The 21364-nt window shown below is 42.6% G+C and overlaps 1 protein-coding gene across 3 annotated transcripts in view; it reads left to right on the top strand.

Annotated features, from left to right (window-relative positions):
• UBXN7 (UBX domain protein 7) overlaps positions 1–21364 on the top strand; it is a 104238-nt gene that overhangs the window by 27193 nt on the left and 55681 nt on the right. For all 3 annotated transcript variants that reach the window (XM_019024413.3, XM_019024414.3, XM_019024412.3), the window contains exon 2: positions 17164–17311. In XM_019024413.3, coding sequence (XP_018879958.1) covers positions 17190–17311 — 122 coding nt within the window. In that variant the 5' untranslated portion in view covers positions 17164–17189. The remainder of the gene's footprint in view (positions 1–17163; positions 17312–21364) is intronic.

Below are 21364 nucleotides of genomic sequence, written 5' to 3'. Positions count from 1 at the left end.
GTGGTGTGCGCCTGTAATCCTGGTTGACTTGGGAAGATTGCTTGAGCCCAGAACTTTGAGGCTGCAGTGAACTATGCTCCTGCTGCTGTACTCCAGCCTGGGTGACAGAGAGAGACCTTGTCTCTAAAAAAAAAAAAAAAAAAATTAGGAAAAGAGAAAGGATGGCATCTTGCAGGAGGGAGTGTAGTGTGGGAAATAGTAGACTCCAGGACACAATGCTGAAGGAACACCAACATCCAGGGGACCTGCAAAGAAGAAAGTGCAGAGAAGACTCAGGAAAAACCAAAGATGTAGGAGGAAAACCAGGAGAGTATCATGGCACTTAAAGCATCAGGAGTGGCCACGTGTGGTGGCTCCTGCCTGTAATCCCAGCACTTTGGGAGGTTGAGGCAGGTGGATCACACAAGATCAGGAGTTTGAGACCAGCCTGGCCAATATGGTGAAACCCTGTCTCCACTAAAAATACAAAAAATGAGCCGGGCATGGTGGTGGGCACCTGTAATCCCAGCTACTCGGGAGGCTGAGGCAGGCGAATCGCTGGAACCCGGGAGTCAGAGGTTGCAGTGAGCCAAGATTGTGCCACTGCACTCCAGCCTGGGCAAGAGAATGTGACTCTGTCTCAAAAAAAAAAAAAAAAAAAGTGAAAAATTATTTTGTAAATGGAATAATTAGTCTCTAATTAGTCCTTTGTTTAGCTAACACAATTAGCTTCAAGATGGCTCTCTTCTGTCCCTGTGGTGCTTCAGAATCTTAGAGTTGATAAAATTCACATCCATGCAGGACTTTAAGTGCCCCAAGGTACTTTGGGTTTATCCACTCACCTTGTCAGGTGGATAAGTCAGATGGGGGTTGGAGGCCAGGCAGATAAGCAACTGGTCTCCAAGACTGGGATTGTCCTGCTATGCCCCACCTTATGCTCCCTGAGGCTCTGAGCTGAGTTTCAGGCCTCTGCCATGTCCCCACTCTTCCATGACCCAGCTCCACAGTTTCCCAAGGATACAGTGAAGCCAGCTGGCACCTAATGGTCAGGCAGGAGGTGAACAAGTACCCCAAGCCCCATCACAGCCAAGAAAAGAGGCACAGTGGCCAGGCCACAATCTGGAGCGGATGAGGGGGCCAGCTCCACCCATCCCAGTGGGATGGCTGGCCCTGCAGCTCCAGAGAGGGTCCATTGGCCCACACAGGCACTGTCCACATGCTCCTCTCAGGGACCGGCTTGTTGGAGGGCTTGTTGCCAATGTTCTTATACGTGGTAGATACTCAGTAAATGTTTGCTGGCGTGGAAACATTTACATGTTGCGGTGACCTGCCAGTTTAGCCCACATGCCTGGCCTTCCGCCCTCCCCAGGGCAGCTGTGCCTCAGCCCCTTGTGGTAGAGATGATCCCCAGACCAGGTGGTGACTGGCCCCGCTAGGTTGGGCTGTTGTGTCCTCTGGCTATGGCTTGATCAGGCTGGCGTGCAGCCAGGCGAGGACTTGGCGGGCTGGGCTGCCCATAGCCTAATCTGTTTTTAGTCTCCTGTTTTCCAGAATGTCATGTAAGTGTAATCACAATATGTAACCTTTTGAGTCTGGCTTCTTGCTCTTAAACTATTGTGTTTGAGATTCATTCGTGTTGTCATGGTTAGTAGTTCCTTCCTATTTATTGGGGAATAGTATACCATTGTATGTTTATACTGTGGTTTGTTTATGCATTTATCAAATGAAGGACACTTTCCAGTTTGGGGACATTATAAATAAAGCTGCCAAAAACAGTCGTGTACAAGTGTGTGAATATCTTTTGATAAATACCTAGGAGTGTGTTTATTGGATCATATAATAATAGTTATATTAACTTTCTAAGAAGCTGACAAATAATTTGTGACTTTCTGGTATAGTGACTTTCCAAAGTCACTTTGGAAAGTATAGTGGCTTTGAGAGGCTGATGCGGGAGGATTGCTCTAGGCCAGGAATTTGACGCCAACCTGGACAACAAAGAGAGACCCCTACATCTGTATTAAAAAATAGTAATAAAAGAGAGTTCCAGTTGTTCTGCATTCTTTCCATCATTTGGTATTTTTAGTTGTCTTTTTTTTTTTTCTTTTGAGACAAGATCTCATTCTCTTGCCCCTGGTGGAGTGCAGCCATGTTATCATAGCTCACTGCAGCCTCAAGCTCCTGGGGTCAATAATCCTCCTGCCTCAGCCTCCTGAGTAGCTGGGACTACAGGCACACACCACCATGCCCAGCTAATTTTTAATTTTCTGTATAGATGAGGTCTCCCTGTGTTGCCCAGGTTGGTCTTAAACTTCTGCCTTGGTCTCCCACAGTGCTGGGGTTACAGGTGTGAGCCTCCACGCCTGGGCTTTTTTGTTTTTTGTTTTTGAGATGGAGTCCCTGTCACCCAGGCTGGAGTGCAGTGGTGTGATCTTGATTTATTGCAGCCTCTGTCTCCTGGGTTCAAGTGATTCTCCTGCCTCACCCTCCCAAGTAGCTGGGACTACAGGCGTGCACCACCTTGCCTGGATAATTTTTGTATTTTTACTAGAGACTAGGGTTTCACCACATTGGCCTGTCTGGTCTTGAACTCCTGGCCTCAAGTGATCTGCCCGCCTCAACCTCCCAAAGTGTTGGGATTACAGGCGTGAGCTACCGCTCCTGGCCATTTCTTTTTTTTTAAAGCCATTTCAGTAAGTGTGTAATGGTATGTCATTGTGGTCTTAATTTGCATTTCTCAGGTGACTAATGATTCGGGGCATTTTTCATGTAATAACTTACCATCTATAAATCTTTTTTTTTTTTTTTGGTTTGAGATGGAGTCTCGCTTTGTTGCCAGGGTGGAGTGCAGTGGTGCGATCTTGGCTCACTGCAACCTCCACCTCTCAGTTTCAAGCTGTTCTCCTGCCTCAGCCTCCCGCCACCACACCCAGCTAATTTTTTGTATTTTTACTAGAGACGGGGGGGGGGGGGGGTTTCACCATGTTGGCCAGGATGGTCTCAATCTCCTGACCTTGTAATCCACCTGCCTCAGCCTCCCAAAGTGCTGGGATTATGGGCATGAGCCACAACACCCAGCCGCTATCCATAAATGTTTCAAGCCCCAACTTTTAATTATGAGATTCAACAGACATAAAATTACTCTCTCAAATTGCTGTAAACGTTTCTGAATGCTTCCACGGGAATTTGTATTTTTATCTTGTCATAGACTAGTAAGAGATAGCTGGTCTAAGGACTACCATTTGGGTAGTACTGGCCTAGGTGATGGCAGAACAGGGCCTGGAACTCTGGCATCTTGGCTCCTGGGCGCATGCATTTCCCACCATTAGCACTACTTCCCGCACCATTGGTTCCTTTTGTGAACTAATGAATGTTTGCCTTATCTATCCCCTAACTTAGTAATTCGATTTCTCTGTACTCGGTTTTTTCTGGTATGCATTTAAAAATGTTTTCAATATTTGAAAGCTTAAAAACTCCAGGATTAGAGACTGAGGTTAAATTTTCAGCTTATTTCTCACAACTGTCATCCACTCCCATATCCTTGGCAAATAGTTTAGCTTACTTTGGTATCATTGCTCGGGAAAATGTGGAACCAAAAAGTAACCTCTTGTCCCTATCATTTCTATAGAGGGATGATGATGATTGTTTTTAAAAGTCTCTGTGACTGCTATACTTTGGTTTCTGGATGGTAGTGAAGAGATGATCACTGTCCGTCTTTTGGCACTGAGAGTAGTGTAGACAATATGCATTAGAGTATAAACTAGGAGATAGCAGCATGAAAATGGCCATCATAAGTTGTGTGCCACAGCTGGGTTAAGTAAGGCCGTTTGGTGCCATTCACTAGCAAGTGTAAAACAGATGGAGAGAAGGACAGATAAAGGATGTTTTAGAAGGGGGTTCATGTGGTGAGAAACAAAGTAGGACTCCTGTCATAGAGTATAGATGACTGGATTAGATTAAGCCACCCTGCTGCTGCCTACAATATTGGAGCCTCAAAATAAGTCCGTTTTTTAATTTAATTTAATTTAATTTAATTTAATTTTTTTTTTTTTTTTTTTGAGATGGAGTCTCGCTCTGTCACCCAGGCTGGAGTGCAATGGCGCAATCTTGGCTCACTGCAACCTCCACCTCCCGGGGTCAAACGATTCTCCTGCCTCAGACTCCTCAGTAGCTGGGACTACAGGCACGCATCACCACGCCTGGCTAATTTTGTTTCTACTTACAGTAGAGACGGGGTTTCGCGGTGTTAGCTGGTCTCAAACTTCCGACTTCAGGTGATCCACCCACCTTAGCCTCCCAAAGTGCTGGGATTACAGATGTGAGACACTGCACCCAGTCCCAAAAAGCCCATTTTTAACAAGTTTGCGAATAGTTTAAATCGTAAACTTGTCAAACTTGTTTTATTAGCCCCCCCCCTTAAAAAAAAAAGTATGTTCTTCTAACTGTAGTAAGATAGAAGTCCAGATTCTTTACAGCTGATCCATCAGAAATTGTTAAGTCCCTCTTGGGTGTATAGGTAAAATGTGGGTAAAATGTGTAACTTCACTAAACTTGTTTATCACTGTTCCTTCACTTACATCATTTAGCCCTCCTTACTTTTCCTCTTCCCTTTCAGTTAACCTTCACTTCTTCATATTCCTCTGTGTAGCTCGGTGGTGGTGTTATTGGCAATTACAGTAGGACTGTTCTATCCATTCCAGAAGTTTAACACTTTTAGTTGCCTTTGACTGCTGACAAATTACCGCAAATTGAGTGGTTTAACACACATTTATTCTGTGATGGTTCTGGAGGCCGGAAGTCTGAAATGAAGGTTCGAGTAGTCTTTTGGAGGACGTTTTTCAGTCCACCACATCACCCCGGCCTCTCTCCATGAAATGCCAGTAGTATCCCCGACTCCCCAGGCATGAAACACCAAAAATGGTCTCTCATGTTACTGAATGCTTCTAGTGCTTCGACACTAAGAACCACTGGAACCTTTAATTATCTTTCAGTTAGCTCCTGTTTCTAAAATGATTCACTAAGTGATACGCTAAGAACAACTGATGATACGGGAACAGATGGCTTAGCTTGGCTTTGTTTAAGAAAGTGGATGGTATACTTTGCTTCATGGGCTTCTTTCTAGCACTGCCTTTGTTCAGACTTAACCAAGATTTAGCATGTGCTTCCTTTTAAAAAATCTGCATGTGTAGTGGTACTTTCTTTGGAACGCTCTTGCAGTTCACTATCCTGACAGACTCCAAAGATGGAAGTCATCTGTCACATTGTTTGCTTATTTATTTATTTATTTAATTTATTTAGAGACAGGGTCTTGCTCTGTTGCCCAGGCAACAGAGTGCAGTGCAGTGGCGTGATCTTGGCTCACTGCAACCTACGCCTTCTGGGTTCAAGTGATTCTTCCACCTCGGCCTCCCTAGTAGCTGAGACGTCCCTAGTAGGTGGACGCCCGCCACCAGGCCCAGCTAATTTTGGTTGTTTTTAGTAGAGATGGGGTTTCACCATGTGGGCCAGGCTGGTCTCCAACTCCTGGCCTCAAGTGATCCACCCACATCGGCCTCCCAAAGTGCTGGGATTATAGGCGTGAGCCACCGCGTTCGACCTCAGATTGTTACCAGTGGTATGGTAGCACCATCTCAGGAATATGCTCCCTAAAGGTTAGGTTCTCGCATTAAATGATTGTGTGAAGATTGTAGATAGGATGGCAAAATAGTCTTTCCCTATCCTCTAACTCTGGACCCTGAGTGTTGACATCATCTGCCCCAAAATATTACAGTTGTTACTTCCGTTACTATAGTTTTATTTGTTGTGTCGTAATGTCATTCTCTGTAGAATCCTTTCTGTTTTAATGTTTAGCTCTATAGACCTGTGAATCTTTAGAAATTCTAGAATACATACTGTACTTGTATTTAGTTTTCTACTGCCTCCCTATCACCTCTCAGTGCTTCTCAGTCACACTGGAGTGCTGTTATAGATGTCTTTGAAGCAGATCCCTTTCATGTATCATGTTGTTCTCTATGCATACCATTCACTTTTTTCTAGTGTAATAGGTTTTTGCTGTCTTCATTGTACTGCTTTTAAAAAAATGAGTGTTTAACTTGAATGAGACACATGTTCATAGCATCAGATGAGTGAGAAAAAGAAAACTGAGATGTCTTTCTCTGCCTGTTTACTGTCAAAAATGTATTTCTCCATAAGCTATATATAGTCACACTTTATACGTCCATGTCATTTACGTATAGAGTACTGTAAACTTGGGACTGTCTGTCCGTCCTTCCGTCATTCCGTCATTCCTTCCTTCTCTCCTTCCCTCCTTCCCTCCCTCCCTCCTTCCTTCTTTTCTTCCTTTCTTTCTTTCAATGGAGTCTTGCTGTCGCCCAGGCTGGAGTGCAGTGGCGTGATCTCGGCCCACAGCAACCTCTGCCTCCTGTGTTCCAGCGATTCTCCCACCCCAGCCTCCCGAGTAGCTGGGATTACAGGCTCCCACCATCAGGCCCAGCTAATTTTGTATTTTTAGTAGAGACAGGGTTTCACATGTTGGTCAGGCTGGTCTTGAATTCCTGACTTCAGGTGAACCACTGTGCCTGGCCAGTCTTTATTAATAGCTAACTGCTAATTAAGAGGTATCCCAAGTTCTTTAATGTGAATTTTCTTTTCTTTTTCTTTTTTTAGAGACAGGATTTTGCTCTGTCACCCAGGTTGGAGTGGTATGATCATAGCTCACAGCAGCCTCAAAACTCCTGGACTTAAGCAATCCTTCCACCTCAGCCTCCCGAGTAGCTGGGACTACAGGCATGTGCCACCACGCCTGGCTAATCTTTTTTGTAGAGATGGGTTTTTTTTTTTTGTTTTTTTTGTTTTTTACCATTTTGCCCAGACTGGTCTCAAACTTGTGAGCTCAAGCAGTCTGTCTGCCTCCGCCTTCCAAAGTGTTGGGATTACAGTGTGAGCCACCACGCCCAGCTGAATTCTCTTAATTCATGGTAGCACTTCATGAAGTTGATAAATCCCCATTTTATAACTGAGGAAACTGATGCCTAGAGAAATTAGTATCTTACTCAGAGTCACACTAGTGAATGACAGAAGTAGAAGTCGAACCCAGGTTTAGCTGAGTAGTTTCCAGGCTCTTATTAAATCATATCTTCTGTACTCCTTAGCATGAGTACAGAAGGGAATTTGAAGAATATTTTCTCTTTGTTACTGGGCATAAGACAGGGCGGAGGCAAAGGTTTTTATACATTTATTTATTTATTTATTTGATTGATGTATTTAGTTTTCGAGATGGAGTCTCGCTCTGTCTCCCAGGCTGGAGTGCAGTCGCGCGATCTCGGCTCACTGCAAGCTCCGCTCCCGGGTTCACACCATTCTCCTGCCTCAGCCTCCCCAGCAGCTGGGACTACAAGCGCCCGCCACCATGCCCGGCTAATTTTTTGTATTTTTAGTAGAGACGGGGTTTCACCGTGTTAGCCAAGATGGTCTCGATGGTCCTGACCTTGTGATCCACCCGCCTCAGCCCCCCAAAGTTCTGGGATTACAGGCGTGAGCCGCCACGCCTGTCTGTACATTTATTTTAACTTCTTGCTGTGTCTGTGGCTCCAGGTGTTCAGTGTCTTTTCATGCCCTAAGTTGCCCTCACGTGGTACTGCAGGCCTTTCTTACCTCTCCCCAAAAAGGCACTTGTGACACTAAAGCTACTTACATCCCTCTTCTTCTAAATCAACACCCTTTTCCTCTGTATATCGACTCTAAATGTATTGTTACTCGCTTTTAAGAGAAGGCAATATGATTGAATTAATTTATGTTATGAAATGATTGATACATCCTTAACTCTAGTAAGTCTTCATATTTTTAAATAGAATGTTTGTTTACCCAAATTAATCTCTGAATTGGAAGTATTTTAGGTAGCATAATAACGTGGAAAAAAAATATGCACTTAGGAAAAGACTTTTGGGCTAGGCAGACTAAAATGTTGACAGGCCTGCTTGCTTGAGGATTGACTTCACAAGTTCTGATTCTCATCAGAACCCACAAATTCTCTAAATGGTTCCCCTGGCAGTGGCATTGGAGTTCTGGTAGATGAAGGGTGGTAGAAAGGGTGGCAACAATATTTGTATGCAGTGGCATTTTTAAGTTGAATTTCCTTTTTCCTTTTTTTTTTATTTTTGAGACAGAGTCTTCCTCAGTCGCCCAGGCAGGAGTGCAGTGGTGCGATTTCAGCTCACTGCAACCTCTGCCTCCTGGGTTCAAGTAATTCTCCCGCCTCAGCCTCCCGAGTAGCTGGGATTACATGCACCCACCATCGTGCCCGGGTAATTTTTGTAGAGACGGAGTTCCACCATGTTGGCCAGGCTGGTCTTGAACTCCTGACCTCAGGTGATCCGCCCCCCGCTCAGCCTCCCACAGTGCTGGGATTACAGGCGTGAGCCACTGCACCCGGTGTAAGTTGAATTTCCTATGACCAGATAAGTTTGTGAATGAAAGTAGCCAGCATTGGTTGCTGTTATGGCAGAAGTGAGTTTCACTTCACCATCAACATGTTCTTTCTGCTTTTTTGTGGTGCTGTAATGCGGTGTGAGCACTTAGACAAGAGCCAAAATAGTGTGAACTTGGCCACTTAATTCTCTGAAAAGAAAGTTTGGTCCATACATTGAGAAGCTAGTTTTAGGGTTCATTGGGATGCAGATGTTAACAGATTGTGCATCTCTGCTAGAACAAGCAGCCGAAAGTAGTCTTCCTGTAAGAAACCTTTAATTTTCAGCTGCTGTCTAAATTAAAATGGTAGAGCACAGTAGTCACTGAACTTTTTTTTTTTTTGAGATGAAGTCTCGCTCTGTCACCAGGCTGGAGTGCAGTGGCACAATCTTGGCTCACTGCAACCTTTGACTCCCTGGTTCAAGCGATTTTCCTACCTCAGCCTCCCAAGTAGCTGGGATTACAGGCACGCGCCACCATGCCCAGCTAATTTTTTTATTTTTTAGTAGAGACGGGATTTCACCATGTTCGCCAGGATGGTCTTGAGCTCCTGACCTCGTGACCACCCGTCTCGGCCTCCGAAAGTGCTGGGATTACAGGTGTAAGCCACCGCACCCAGCCTGCTGAACTTGTATAGTCTAGCATTCAAGAAGTATGATAATATGGCTGGGTGCGGTGGCTCACGCCTGTAATCCCAGCACTTTGGGAGGCTGAGGCAGGCGGATCACAAAATCAGGAGATCGAGACCATCCTAGCCAACATGGTGAAATCCCGTCTCTACTAAAAATACAAAAATTAGCTGGGAGTGGTGGCGTGCGCCTATAGTCCCAGCTACTCGGGAGGCTGAGGTGGGAGAATCACTTGAACCCAGGAGGTGGAGGTTGCAGGAAGCCAAGATTCGCACCACTGCTTTTCAGCCTGGCAACAGAACGAGACTCTGTCTCAAAAAAAAAAAAAAAAAGAAGTATGATAATACAACACAATGTAACTGGAGGCAATGTACAAATATTAGGGAAACACTGAAACAAAGCCTCAGGTTTTATGAGTAAGAATATGGTAGCATATGTGTCTTGAAATTGTTTATCAAATTTGTGCTGTTTTTGCCCCAAGAATTTGTATTTAGTTACATAAGGTTGGCTGTGGGGATATTAGAACTTTTCCTTTCCTTCAAAAAGTTGCATTTGCGTTTTTGTTTCGATGTTTCATTTTTTAAAGTGTTTTCTGATGGTTAGAATGTTAAATTTGTATATACTACAACTTAACTTCTGGTTCAGCTCCACTGAGAACTTAGGAAGAATGTAACTGGGATGAGAAAAGTGAGATCTGCGCTAGTTGAGTGAGCTTTTAAAGTCTGAGAGACAGAGCAGCTAGCAGAGACAAGGGTAAAGATTATGACTCAATGGAAAAGTATATATTTGTTCCTGCTTCAGAGTGAGGAGGCAGGGGAAATGTTCAGAATGTAACAGAAAGGTGGGTGTTTGGTTTGTTGTCCCAACCACTATCCAAATCATGCAAAGATAGGGTTTTATAAAGTCCTACCAAGGGAACTGCCTAGATGATGCCGGTAGGTCCATGTGGCTGAAGGGAATGGTACAGAGGTGAGATGAGAGTAGAGGGATATAACATGGGAGGGGTAAGGAACAAATCTTGTATGCAGCTTGAGAGGGATTAAAACTTTTTCAATCAGCGATACAGAACTGTTGAAATAGGAAGACAGACAATTGAACTTACATTATTTTGCTGTGTTGAAGGTACATCTGGCCCTCCATATCCATGGGTTCCGTATTGGTGAATTTAGCTTGCGTATTGAAAATATTCAGGGAAAAGGCCGGGTGCAGTGGCGTATGCCTGTAAATAATCTCAGCACTTTGGGAGGCCAAGGCAGGCGGATCACCTGAGGTCAGGAGTTCAACACCAGCCTGGCCAACATGGTGAAACCCTGTCTCTACTAAACATACAAAAATTAGCCAGGTATGGTGGTGGCAACAGAACAGCTACCTGGGAGGCTGAGGCAGGAGAATCACTTGAACCTGGGAGGCAGAGGTTGCAGTGAGCGGAGATCGTACCACTGCACTCCAGCAAAAAAGAAACAAAATATTCAGGGAAAAAGAAAACATTGTTCCATCTCTACTGAACACGTAGAGACTTTTCTGTTTGTCATTATTCTCTATAGTATAACAACTGTTTACGTTGTATTAGGTACAATGTAATAGCATTTACATTGTATTAGGTGCTATAAGTAATCTAGAGATGATTTAAAGTATAGATTGTTTGCAAATATTGTACCATTTTATATGAAGAACTTGAGCATTCTCAAATTTTGGTATCCTTGGACAGTCATGGAACCAGTGCCCCATGGATACTGGAGGGATGACTCTATATCAAAGGGGGCCATGAGGTGTGAGATACAGTAATTCATGTAAGAGATGTTGAGGGCTTGAACTAAGACTGTAGCAGTGGACATAGAAAAGGTTGGTTAGGAGTGGTATTAACTAGAAGGAACTATAGCTCGCTTTGGTTAACTGATGGGATGTTCACTCGGGGGAGAAAGAAGGGTCTAAGAATGTTTCTCAAATTTGAGTAATGTATGAAGCTCTTTTAAAGGAAAAACCTCCCTGGTCCTGTGTAACTTAAATTACCATATATACCTAGATAAAAGGCAGACCCCAAATGAAAGGCGATTTTCTCTAAATTTCCCAAAAAGGGTGTTTGTTTTTTCAATTTTTTAAATTGTATTAACATGTATATAACAAAATTTATCATTTTAACCTTTTTTTTGAGACAGAGTTTCGCTCTTGTTGCCCAGGCTGAAGTGCAATGGAGCAACCTCGGCTCACTGCAACCTCTGCCTCCTGGGTTCAAGCGGTTCTCCTCCCTCAGCCTGCCCAGTAGCTGGGATTACGGGTGCCCACCACCACACCTGGCTCATTTTTGTATTTTTAGTGGAGACGGGGTTTCACCATGTTGGCCAGGCTGGTCTCTAACTGACCTCAAGTGATCCGCCCACGTCGGCCTCCCAAAGTGCTCAATTACAGCCGTGAGCCACCGTGCTTGGCCCATGTTAACCATTTTTCAGGGTGCAGTTCAGTGGTATTAAATACATTGATAATGTGTAACCATTACCACCGTCCCTCTCTATAACTCTTTGTTTTGTAAAACTGAAACTCTATACGCGTTAAACAAGAACTCCCTGTTCCTCATTCTACCTTCCTCCAGCCCCTGGCAACCATCATTCTACTTTCTGACTCGATTTTTAGTGCTCTAAATGTCTCACATAAGTAGAATTATATGGCGTTTGTAATTTTGTGACTGGCTTATTTCACTTAGCATAATGTCCTCAAGGTTCATTCATGTCTGAATTTCCTTCTTTTTCAAGGCTCCATGAGATTCCATTGTATGAATATACTACTTTTGTTTATCCATTCATGTGTTGATGTATACTTGGGTGGCTTCCATGTTTTACCTACTGTGAATAATGCTATTATGAAAGTGGGCATATAAATATATTTCTGAGACCCTGCTTTCAGTTCTCTGGGTATATCTCCAGAAGTGAAATTACTGGATCATATTCTGTTGTTAGCTTTTTGAGGAATCTCCATAGTTTTCCACCCTAGTTGTACCATTTTATATTCCCATCAAGAGTGCATGGTGGTTCCAGTTTCTCCACATGCTCACCCACACTTGTTATTTTTTGTTTTTTAATAGTAGCCTTTTTTAATGGGTATAAGCTGGTACTAAAAAAAACAGTTGACTGTCAACTATGTGCGTTTGTAGAGATTTAAGTGAAATGATCCGGTGCTTTCTTTGGTAATATTTATTGATTTAACATTATTACACACGTTGTATATTCATGCTTTTTTTCTTTCTTTTTTTTTTTTTTTTTGAGACAAAGTCTCGCTCTGTCACCCAAACTGGAGTGCAGTGGTGTGATCTCAGCTCACTGTAACCTCCGCCTCCTGGATTCAAGCAATTTTCCTGCCTCAGCCTCCCTAATAGCTGGGAGCTATTAGGCACCCGCCACCACGCCTGGCTGATTTTGTATTTTTAGTAGAAGACGGGGTTTCACCCTGTTGGCCAGGCTGGTCTCGAACTCCTGAGCTCAAATGATCCACCTACCTCAGCCTCCCAAAGTGCCAGGTTTACAGGCATGAGCCACCGCACCTGGCCGGCCGCCTTTTTTCAGTCATATTTTATGAAATGAGTTTATTCGGTTGTTTTCATTTGCACCTTAAATATATATCTTTATCAGCTATCAGAAAAGGCTATAGCTACTCCATGTCATCTGCTAGTTTGTTTGTTTTTTGAGACGAAGTCTCACTCTTGTGCCCCAGGCTGGAGTGCAATGGCACAATCTTGGCTCACTGCAACCTCCGCCTCCCAGGTTAAGCGATTCTCCTGTCTCAGCCTCCCGAGTAGCTGGGATTACAGGTGCCTGCCACCACGTCCGGCTAATTTTCATATTTTTAATAGAGAAGGGGTTTCACCATGTTGGTCAGGTGGTCTCGAACTCCTGACCTCAGGTGATCTGCCTGCCTTGGTCTCTCAAAGTGCTGGGATTACAGATGTGAGCCACTGTGCTCGGCCATCTGCTGGTTTTTTGAAGCCTGTTATTTTCACTTCTCTTTAAATTTATCTTAAATCCATGAATCCAGCATATCCATTTGCTATTTATTTCCACAGCATAACCGTACTGCTTTATAAATTAATTTTAAAACATAAGTATATGCACAAAGTACAAAATTAAATTGTTATAAAAGGGTTGCCAGTGGTTTTGACTAAGGCCTACTCCCTCTCTCTAGTATGTAGCTAATGAGTTAAAAGTACTATGAGATATCACTAAGTTTATCAGACATTGATCACATGCAAGCAAAGTGTGATGCCAGGTGCTGGGAGATACCAAGGCAAGAAAACCAGTTCCTCTGTTCAAGAACCTTCTATTCTTTTGGGGGAGCCAGAAAATGAACCAGCATTTACTAGTAGTATATCCATGGATATAATAGAACATTATCACAGGGATGGGAATGGGCAGGTAGGCTAGTGCACAGATCAACAAAGTAACATTTCTGTTGATTTCAGCATGCATGAACTAGATGAGGGGACGATGGGGAGGATAAGGGCATTCTAAGCATGTAATTTAGTTTGACTATGGTAAACTGTGTAGGATGAGGAAGAAGAAAGGCAAAGCCAGAGAAATAAGCTGAGGCCTGATCACAAAGGGCTTTCCAGATCATAAAGTCTTGAATTTATACTGCAGGCATCAGAAGAAAGCCATTAAGGGATTTTTTTTTTTTTGAGATGGAGTCTTGCTCCATTGCCCAGGCTGGAGTGCAGTGGTGTAATCTCAGCTCACTGCAACCTCCGCCTCCCAGGTTCAAGAGATTCTCCTGCCTCAGCCTCCTGAGTAGCTGGGATTACAGGTGTGTGCCAACATGCCTGGCTAATTTTTGTATTTTTAGTAGAGATGGGGTTTCACCATCTTGGCCAGGCTGGTCTTGAACTCCTAACCTCGTGATCCACCCACCTTGGCCTCCCAAAGTGCTGGGATTATAGGCGTGAGCCTCCGTGCCCGGCTGCCATGAAGTGATTTTAAACAGAGGGATGATATAATGAGACTTATATTTTGGAACATACCCTCTGCAGCAAGGTGGAAAATGGAATAATGATCAGTTAGTTGCCTATTGAAGTAATTGAGGTAAGTATTAAGGATTTGCCTTAGAGACAGTAGTACAGAAGAGAAAACAAATGAGAGCCATTAAGAGTAGAGTTAGCACTTCCATTTCTTGCAGTAAGGATAATGTAGAGTGATAACATGAATAACCCTGCTGCTGAGAAAAAAAGTGCTGAAGAACGTATGTATTTAAAAAACATTTTTTAGGCCAAGTGTGGTGGCTCACTCCTGTAATCCCTGTGTGGTGGCTCACTCCCTGCACTTTGGGAGGCCAAGGTGGGTGGATCACCTGAGGTCAGGAGGTCAAGACCAGCCTGGCCAACATGGTGAAACCCTGTCTTTACTAAAAATAGAAAAATTAGCCCGGTGTGGTGGCAGGCACCTGTAATCCCAGCCACTTGGGAGGCTGAGACAGGAGAATCGCTTGAACCCTGAAGTGGAGGTTGTAGTGAGCCAAGATCGCACCATTGCACTCCAGCCTGGGTGATGAGAGTGAAACTCCGTCTCAAAAAAAAAAAAAAAAGTTTCTTTTAAAATACATTATTGGTTAGCACCAGGCTAAAAATGAAGAATGCAGAAATTAGCTACCTTTAAAGCAGGTCTGGTGGAATCTGTCCACACTGGATGGCTTTGAACTTCTCTTTTGATAGACTCATAGGTCACAGGAAAGAAAGCTTGGGGCCTTAGCAAGGAAAGGGGCCTGAAAGAAGGCTCCTCCCCTTCGTAAAGCAGAGAGTAGGACGCTTCTACCTTGGCAGTGGGGAGGGGATGTATGGAGATGAACATCTTCACAGAGAATTTATAACAAAGATTGTTACAGTCACATTTCCCATGTGGTCTTGAAAAACCTCCAAGTCAGAAGTGTATTTAAAGTGGTCTCAGTTTGGTAGTGCCTGTGGGTGCCTTGCAAAGTCTGTCAAATCATATCCTCTTAGGAGGAAATGTACCTTCAACCCAGGCTTCAGAATTCTGTAGATTAAAATTTCAAGGCACGTGACATCACAGTAAAAAAAATCACAAATCACACAAAAACTGGCACAGTGAGCAAGATCCAGCAGAAACAAGAAACAGTGACCTATAGAAACTGTAGAAAATTTATTTTTTCCCTTAGTGATTAGTGATTCCAATAAGTTGGGTTAATATGTTTGAAGAAATGAAAGATTGGAATAGTAGGAATTAAGGATCTCCAAAACATGATCAAGCAGATGAGGACGTAAACAAAAACAGAACTTCTATTTATAAAAAATTAGCTGAAATCAAAAGCTCAGTGAGCAAGTGAAGAAACAGATTGGCACAGCTAAAGGGAGAATGTGTGAACTGGAAGATAACATTGAAGAGATTACCCACAATGCACCATAGAGAGCTCAAAGAGACAACATGCATATGAAAGAAAGGTTGAGACATAAAGGTTAGAGTGAAGAGTTGTAACATACATCTAATTGGAGTTACAGAGGAAATAAGTGTGAATGGAGGGGGCGAGACAATGATCAAATATAAATCACTGGGAATTTTTCAGAATTGATGAAAGATAATCTTCAAGTGGTAGAAGTCCATTGAATCCCAAAGAGGATAAATAAAATCACCCTGACAAATCAGAGTGAAATTGCAGAAGGCTAAAGACAGAGGGTCTTAAAAGCAGCTAGAAACAACAGATTGCTATAAAAACATTTTTCTTTAGTCTGGCAACTGATTTCCCAGCAGCAACAACAGAAGCCAGAGGACACTGGAATGCTGTCTTCAATATTCTGAGAGAAAATAGCTGTCAGCTTTGAAATGGAATACCCAGTAAAACTGTCAGGAATGACAGCGAAATAAAGACATTTGCAGACAAAAACTTAAGAGCATTTACCACCAAGAGAAGGAGATTCTAAGGGACATAATTCAGATAGAAGAAAAATCATCCCAAATGGAAAGCTTGAGGTGCTTTTTAATGGCCAGAAAATGTTCAATTTACATTCTATCACTAGACATTTATGTTATTTCCAACTTTTCAATATAAACTGAAGCTATGCTGGACATGTGTATGAACATGTTTATGCATATAGTATTTTATGTAGATTTTATTTTCTTTTGACTAGAAGCCCAAATTACTGAGTCAAAAAAGGAATGAGTATTTTTGTTTCTGGAATACATGTTGTAAAATTGTTGTCTTAAAGGACCTTACCAATTTACATTTCATTTAGCAGACTCTGTTAGCTTTACTTTATTTACAAATGAGTACATTTGTAATAGGGACATTTTTAAATGATGAAGATTGACATTTCTTACCAGATTTTGACTTAGTTATGTCTTAGACAAAAAATGTTCCATCTCACTTCTTTGCCATTGGTATTAAAGATGCTTTTTTTTTTTTGAGACAGAGTCTCGCTCTGTTGCCCAGGCTGGAGTGCAGTGGCGTGACCTCGGCTCATTGCAGCCTCTGCCTCCTGGGTTCAAGCAATTCTCCTACCTCAGCCTCCCAAGTAGCTGGGATTACAGGTGTGTACCACCATGCCTGGAAAATTTTTGTGTTTTTAGTAGAGACGGTGTTTCACCACGTTGGTTAGGCTGGTCTCCAACTCCTGACCTCGTGATCTGCCCGCCTCAGCCTCCCAAGGTGTTGGGATTACAGGTGTGAGCCACTGCGCCCAGCCTGATGCTTTCTTTTTAACAGAAACACAAATGCTAACCGAAATGTATTCTTTCTAACAAAGCATTTCTAACTTTGTAGAATGTAGTCTTTCATTTTTCTTTATCTTTTTTCAGCTTATTCCCAAATATATACTTTGGCCATTTAAATAAATGGCCAAAGAAATGGCCAAAAAATGCTTTATTTAGTTTTTGTTTTATTATGAAGGATGATTACTTTTTAATGCTGCTAAATTCTTTTCTAGCTCTGTGTATTTCACTTCAAGAATGTGTACTTTTTTTCTAGCTCTGTGTATTTCACAAGAAAGTCATTCATTCTAAAAGGGAAAAATACTATTAATTTACTTGGGAATTCTAATATGAGCTGAAGAAAGAGGCTGTCTTTTTTTTTTTTTAACGTTTTTCCTGTCTTTTTACTGTTTCAGGTGCAAGTGAAAGTGTAGGAAAACATATGCTTGAAGCGTGCAACAATAATCTGGAAATGGCAGTCACTATGTTTTTGGATGGTGGAGGAATCGCTGAAGAGCCCAGTACCAGTTCAGCAAGTGTCTCTACTGTCAGACCACACACAGAGTATGAATTTATTATGTGTTGTCAGGAGCTATCCATTGCCTAAATTAAGTAGTTGCATTTTTATCAAAGCTAGGTCGATTCTCTGGTTTTGAAATAAATGAAAGGCTGAAAGCCTCTGAAAAAGTATGAAGTGGAAATTTTTGTAGTTACATACTTTAAATTCTTTAGAGTACTGTCTTGCTTATTTAATCCTCAAAGGAACCGTGTAGGCTCTGTGAAGTCGGGGAGATGGGGTTGGTTGGAGTGTGTGGTGGTGCTCTGCTAGGATTGGCCCGTGGCCAGCAGGGCCTGTGTGCCTCACGGCAGCAGCAAATAAACAAACACCTTATCGGATGCCATTATCAACATTTTACCAATAAGGAAGCAGAGGCATAGCCATTTCCCCAAGCTACACAGCAATTAAGTAGCAGTAGAGCCCAGTAAAGTTCAGATTTCCCAATTTTAGATTTTTCTACATTGTCACAGAAATGTTTTGAGTTGCTATGACAAATGCTTGAAGCTAGGCTGGTCACGGTGGCTCATGCCTGTAATCCCGGCACTTTGGGAGGCCGAGGTGGGCTGATCACGAGGTCAGGAGGTCGAGACCAGCTTGACCAACATGGTGAAACCATGTCTCTACTAAAAAAAAAAAAAATACAAAAATTAGCCGGGCATGGTGGCATGCGCCTGTAATCCCAGCTACTCGGGAGGCTGAGGCACAAGAATTGCTTGAGCCCAGGAGGCACAGGTTGCAGTGACCAGAGATCGTGCCACTACACTCCAGCCTGGGTGACAGAGCAAGACTCTGTCTCAAAAAAATAATAAAAATAATATCGTGTAGAGTTTTTTCTGTTAATGTTGGCCATGTATTTCGCTCCCAATATAGCTCAAACTTTTAACAGAAATCAGTATGAAAACCTAATATTTTAAAAAAAAGTCCAGGCATGGTGGCTCATGCCTGTAATTCTAGTACTTTGGGAGGCCAAGGCAGCAGGATGGCTTGAGCCCAAGAGTTTGAGACCAGCTTGGGCAATATAGCAAAACCCTGTCTCTACAAAAAATACAAAAATTAGCCGGGTGTGGTGGTACGCGACTGTAGTCCCAGCTACTTGGGAGGCTGAGATGGGAGGATCACATGAACCTGGGAGGTTGAGGTTGCAGTGAGCCATGATTGTGCCACTGCACTCCAACCTGGATGACACAGAGTGAGGCCTCCTGTCTCAAAAAAAAAAAAAGATAAAAACAAAAAACCACCTAATACAGAAACTTGAATAGCAAATATTCATAGTTGTTTTGGGAGAGCATATTTATCCTCATTGTATAAAACATGTTTTCTCAATTGTGTTGAAAAATAGTTTTGATAAATGAATATATTTTCCTAATGAATTGCCCTATATATAACTTGGCTTAGATAGTTTGTATTGCTAATTGATTAACATTTCATAATGGCTCCTAATTCCTAAAGTATGATTTTCTTTATTCACTTTTTTCTGTTCCATCCTTCCATTCTTGGTAGCTGACAGTCTTGGTACAGATACCCTCAGATAATGTAGTAATCAAGTCTTTTCGTGTAAGGACAACAGTACTACTTAATCCACCCCTCTAATTGATGCATTTCATCAGATTAAAGTTTGTTTATAGAACAACTGAGTTGTCTGAGATTGAGACAATTTTATATATATATATATACACATACTGTAAAGCGAGGTATAACAATAATAGAAAGTTTTGTTTAGGTAAAAGTTTTCTTTCTTTCTTTTTTTTTTTTTTTTTTTGAGATGGAGTCTCTCTGTGTCGCTAGGCTGGAGCGCAGAGGTGTGATCTTGGCTTGCTGCAGCCTCTGCCTCCTGGGTTCAAGTGGATTCTCCTGCCTCAGCCTCCTAAGTAGCTGGGACTGCTGGCACACTCCACCACGCCCGGCTAATTTTCTTATTTTTAGTAGACATGGGGTTGCACCACGTTGACCAGGATGGTCCCGATCTCCTGACCTCGTGATCCACCTACCTCGGCCTCCCAAAGTGCTGGGATTACAGGCGTGAGCCACTGTGTGCGCCAGTTTTCTTAAGATAATTAACTCTTTTTTTTAAAACACAGTCTTGCTCTGTAACTCAGACTGGAATGTAGGGGTGTGATCTCTGCTTACTGCTCTCAACTCACTGCAACCTCCACCTCTCGGGTTCAAGCAACCTCAGCGCCTCAAGTAGCTGGGACTATAGGCGCATGCCACCACACTTGACTAATTTTTGTATTTTTTGTAAAGATGGGGTTTTGCCTTGTTGCCCAGGCTGGTCTTGAACTCCTGAGCTCAAGCGATCCACCTGCCTTGGCCTCTCAAAATGCTAGGATTGCAGGTGTGAGCCACCATGCCTGGCTGGCCTATTTCCTTTTGATGAAAGGATTGACAGAGCTTACTCTAATAGATGTGTCATCTGTTTCTTCAGATTATCGAAATTTTGTGTGTGAGCAGTAGGAAAGGGTACTTAACATAATTTTGAATTATCCTTTTGTCACTTGGTTTATTGGAAATTTCTTTAACTGGTTGTTCTTTGATTACAGGATGTAATTATTGACAAATGAGTATTCCTACTTCATTTCATAAAGGATGTTTTGGAGTTCCAACGCTTAAATGTCAAAAACAAGATCTTTAGTTAATACTGTTCAGAACACCTGAATGAAAACCATTGGCCGGGTGCGGTGGCTCACGCCTGTAATCCCAGCACTTTGGGAGGCCGAGGTGGGCGGATCACGAGGTCAGGAGATTGAGACCATCCTGGCTAACGCGGTGAAACCCCGTCTCCACTAAAAATACAAAAAATTAGCCGGGCGTGGTGGCGGGCGCCTGTAGTCCCAGCTCCTTGGGAGGCTGAGTCAGGAGAATGGCGTGAACCTGGGAGGCGGAGCTTGCAGTGAGCCGAGATCACACCACTGCACTCCAGCCTGGGCCACAGAGTGAGACTCCGTCTCAAAAAAAAAAAAAAAAACCATTAGGGCTAACATAAATTTATATGGAATTTACATGCTTATATAATAATACTTATAAGCAGGAAGATAATGAATTAGGAAGTTACTATTTGCTGTGAACATTAATCAGCAAAGTTCAATAGTTGAGTTACAACTGTAAAACAAAGTAATTTTTTTTTTTCTCTTTCTTTTTTTTTAGAGATGGAGTCTTACTATGTTGCCAAGGTTGGTCTCCAACTCCTGGGCTCAAGTGAGCCTCCTGCCTCCTCTCCCAAAGTACTGGGATTACAGGCATAAGCCACCATGCCCAACCTAAAATAAACTAATCTTTAAAGGCACACACCGTTTTTACAGTATATCTAAATGAGTTTTTTCTTATTGGAAGAGATGGATTATCAGTAAACCCTATGAATGTAAACTTTGAAGAAAATAGGCTTTTAAAAGATGAGTAATTACTTTTTTTGTTCTGTATATTAGGATCTTTTTAGTAAATAATCCAAGATCATACCTGTTAGCCTCTTTCATAATTAGCATGAAATTCACTGCCTTTTTAAGTTTATTTTAATATGTCCTTGTGATTTAATTATTCTTTGATATAGTAGTAATGTGATATTGCTTCTATTAAGCCTATATTTTTCTGTTCATTTCTGCCTGATTTTTTTGGGGAAAATTTTTTTCTTTTTTTCTGACAGAATTTAAGGTAGGAAACTTGAGAGGGAAGGGGAAATTGTTTTTATTTCCAAACCATTTGAGCTATATATGCCAGGTACTCTTTTCCACTTGAGCTTTATGTGGAAACTGTCTAAAACTCATTTATCAGCCAGATGCAGTAGCTCATGCCTGTAATCCTAGCACTTTGGAAGGCTGAGGTGGGTGGATTGCTTGAGCTCAAGAGTTCGAGACCAGCCTGGCCAACATGGCGCGACCCTGTCACTACTAAAAATATGAAAACAAATTAGCCAGGTGTGATGGTGTATGCCTGTAGTCCCAGCTGCTAGGGAGGCTGAGGCACTAGATTCGCTTTAACTCGGGAGGTGGAGGTTGCAGTGAGCCAAGATCGTGTCGGTCCACTCCAGCCTGGACGACAGAGTGAGACACTGTCTCCACCGCCCC

The sequence above is a fragment of the Gorilla gorilla genome, chromosome 2 (assembly GCF_029281585.2).
Source record: "Gorilla gorilla gorilla isolate KB3781 chromosome 2, NHGRI_mGorGor1-v2.1_pri, whole genome shotgun sequence".
NCBI classification, from domain to species: domain Eukaryota; kingdom Metazoa; phylum Chordata; class Mammalia; order Primates; family Hominidae; genus Gorilla; species Gorilla gorilla.
Note: the sequence above shows the minus strand (reverse complement) of the source record. Positions and strands in the feature narration are given on the sequence as shown.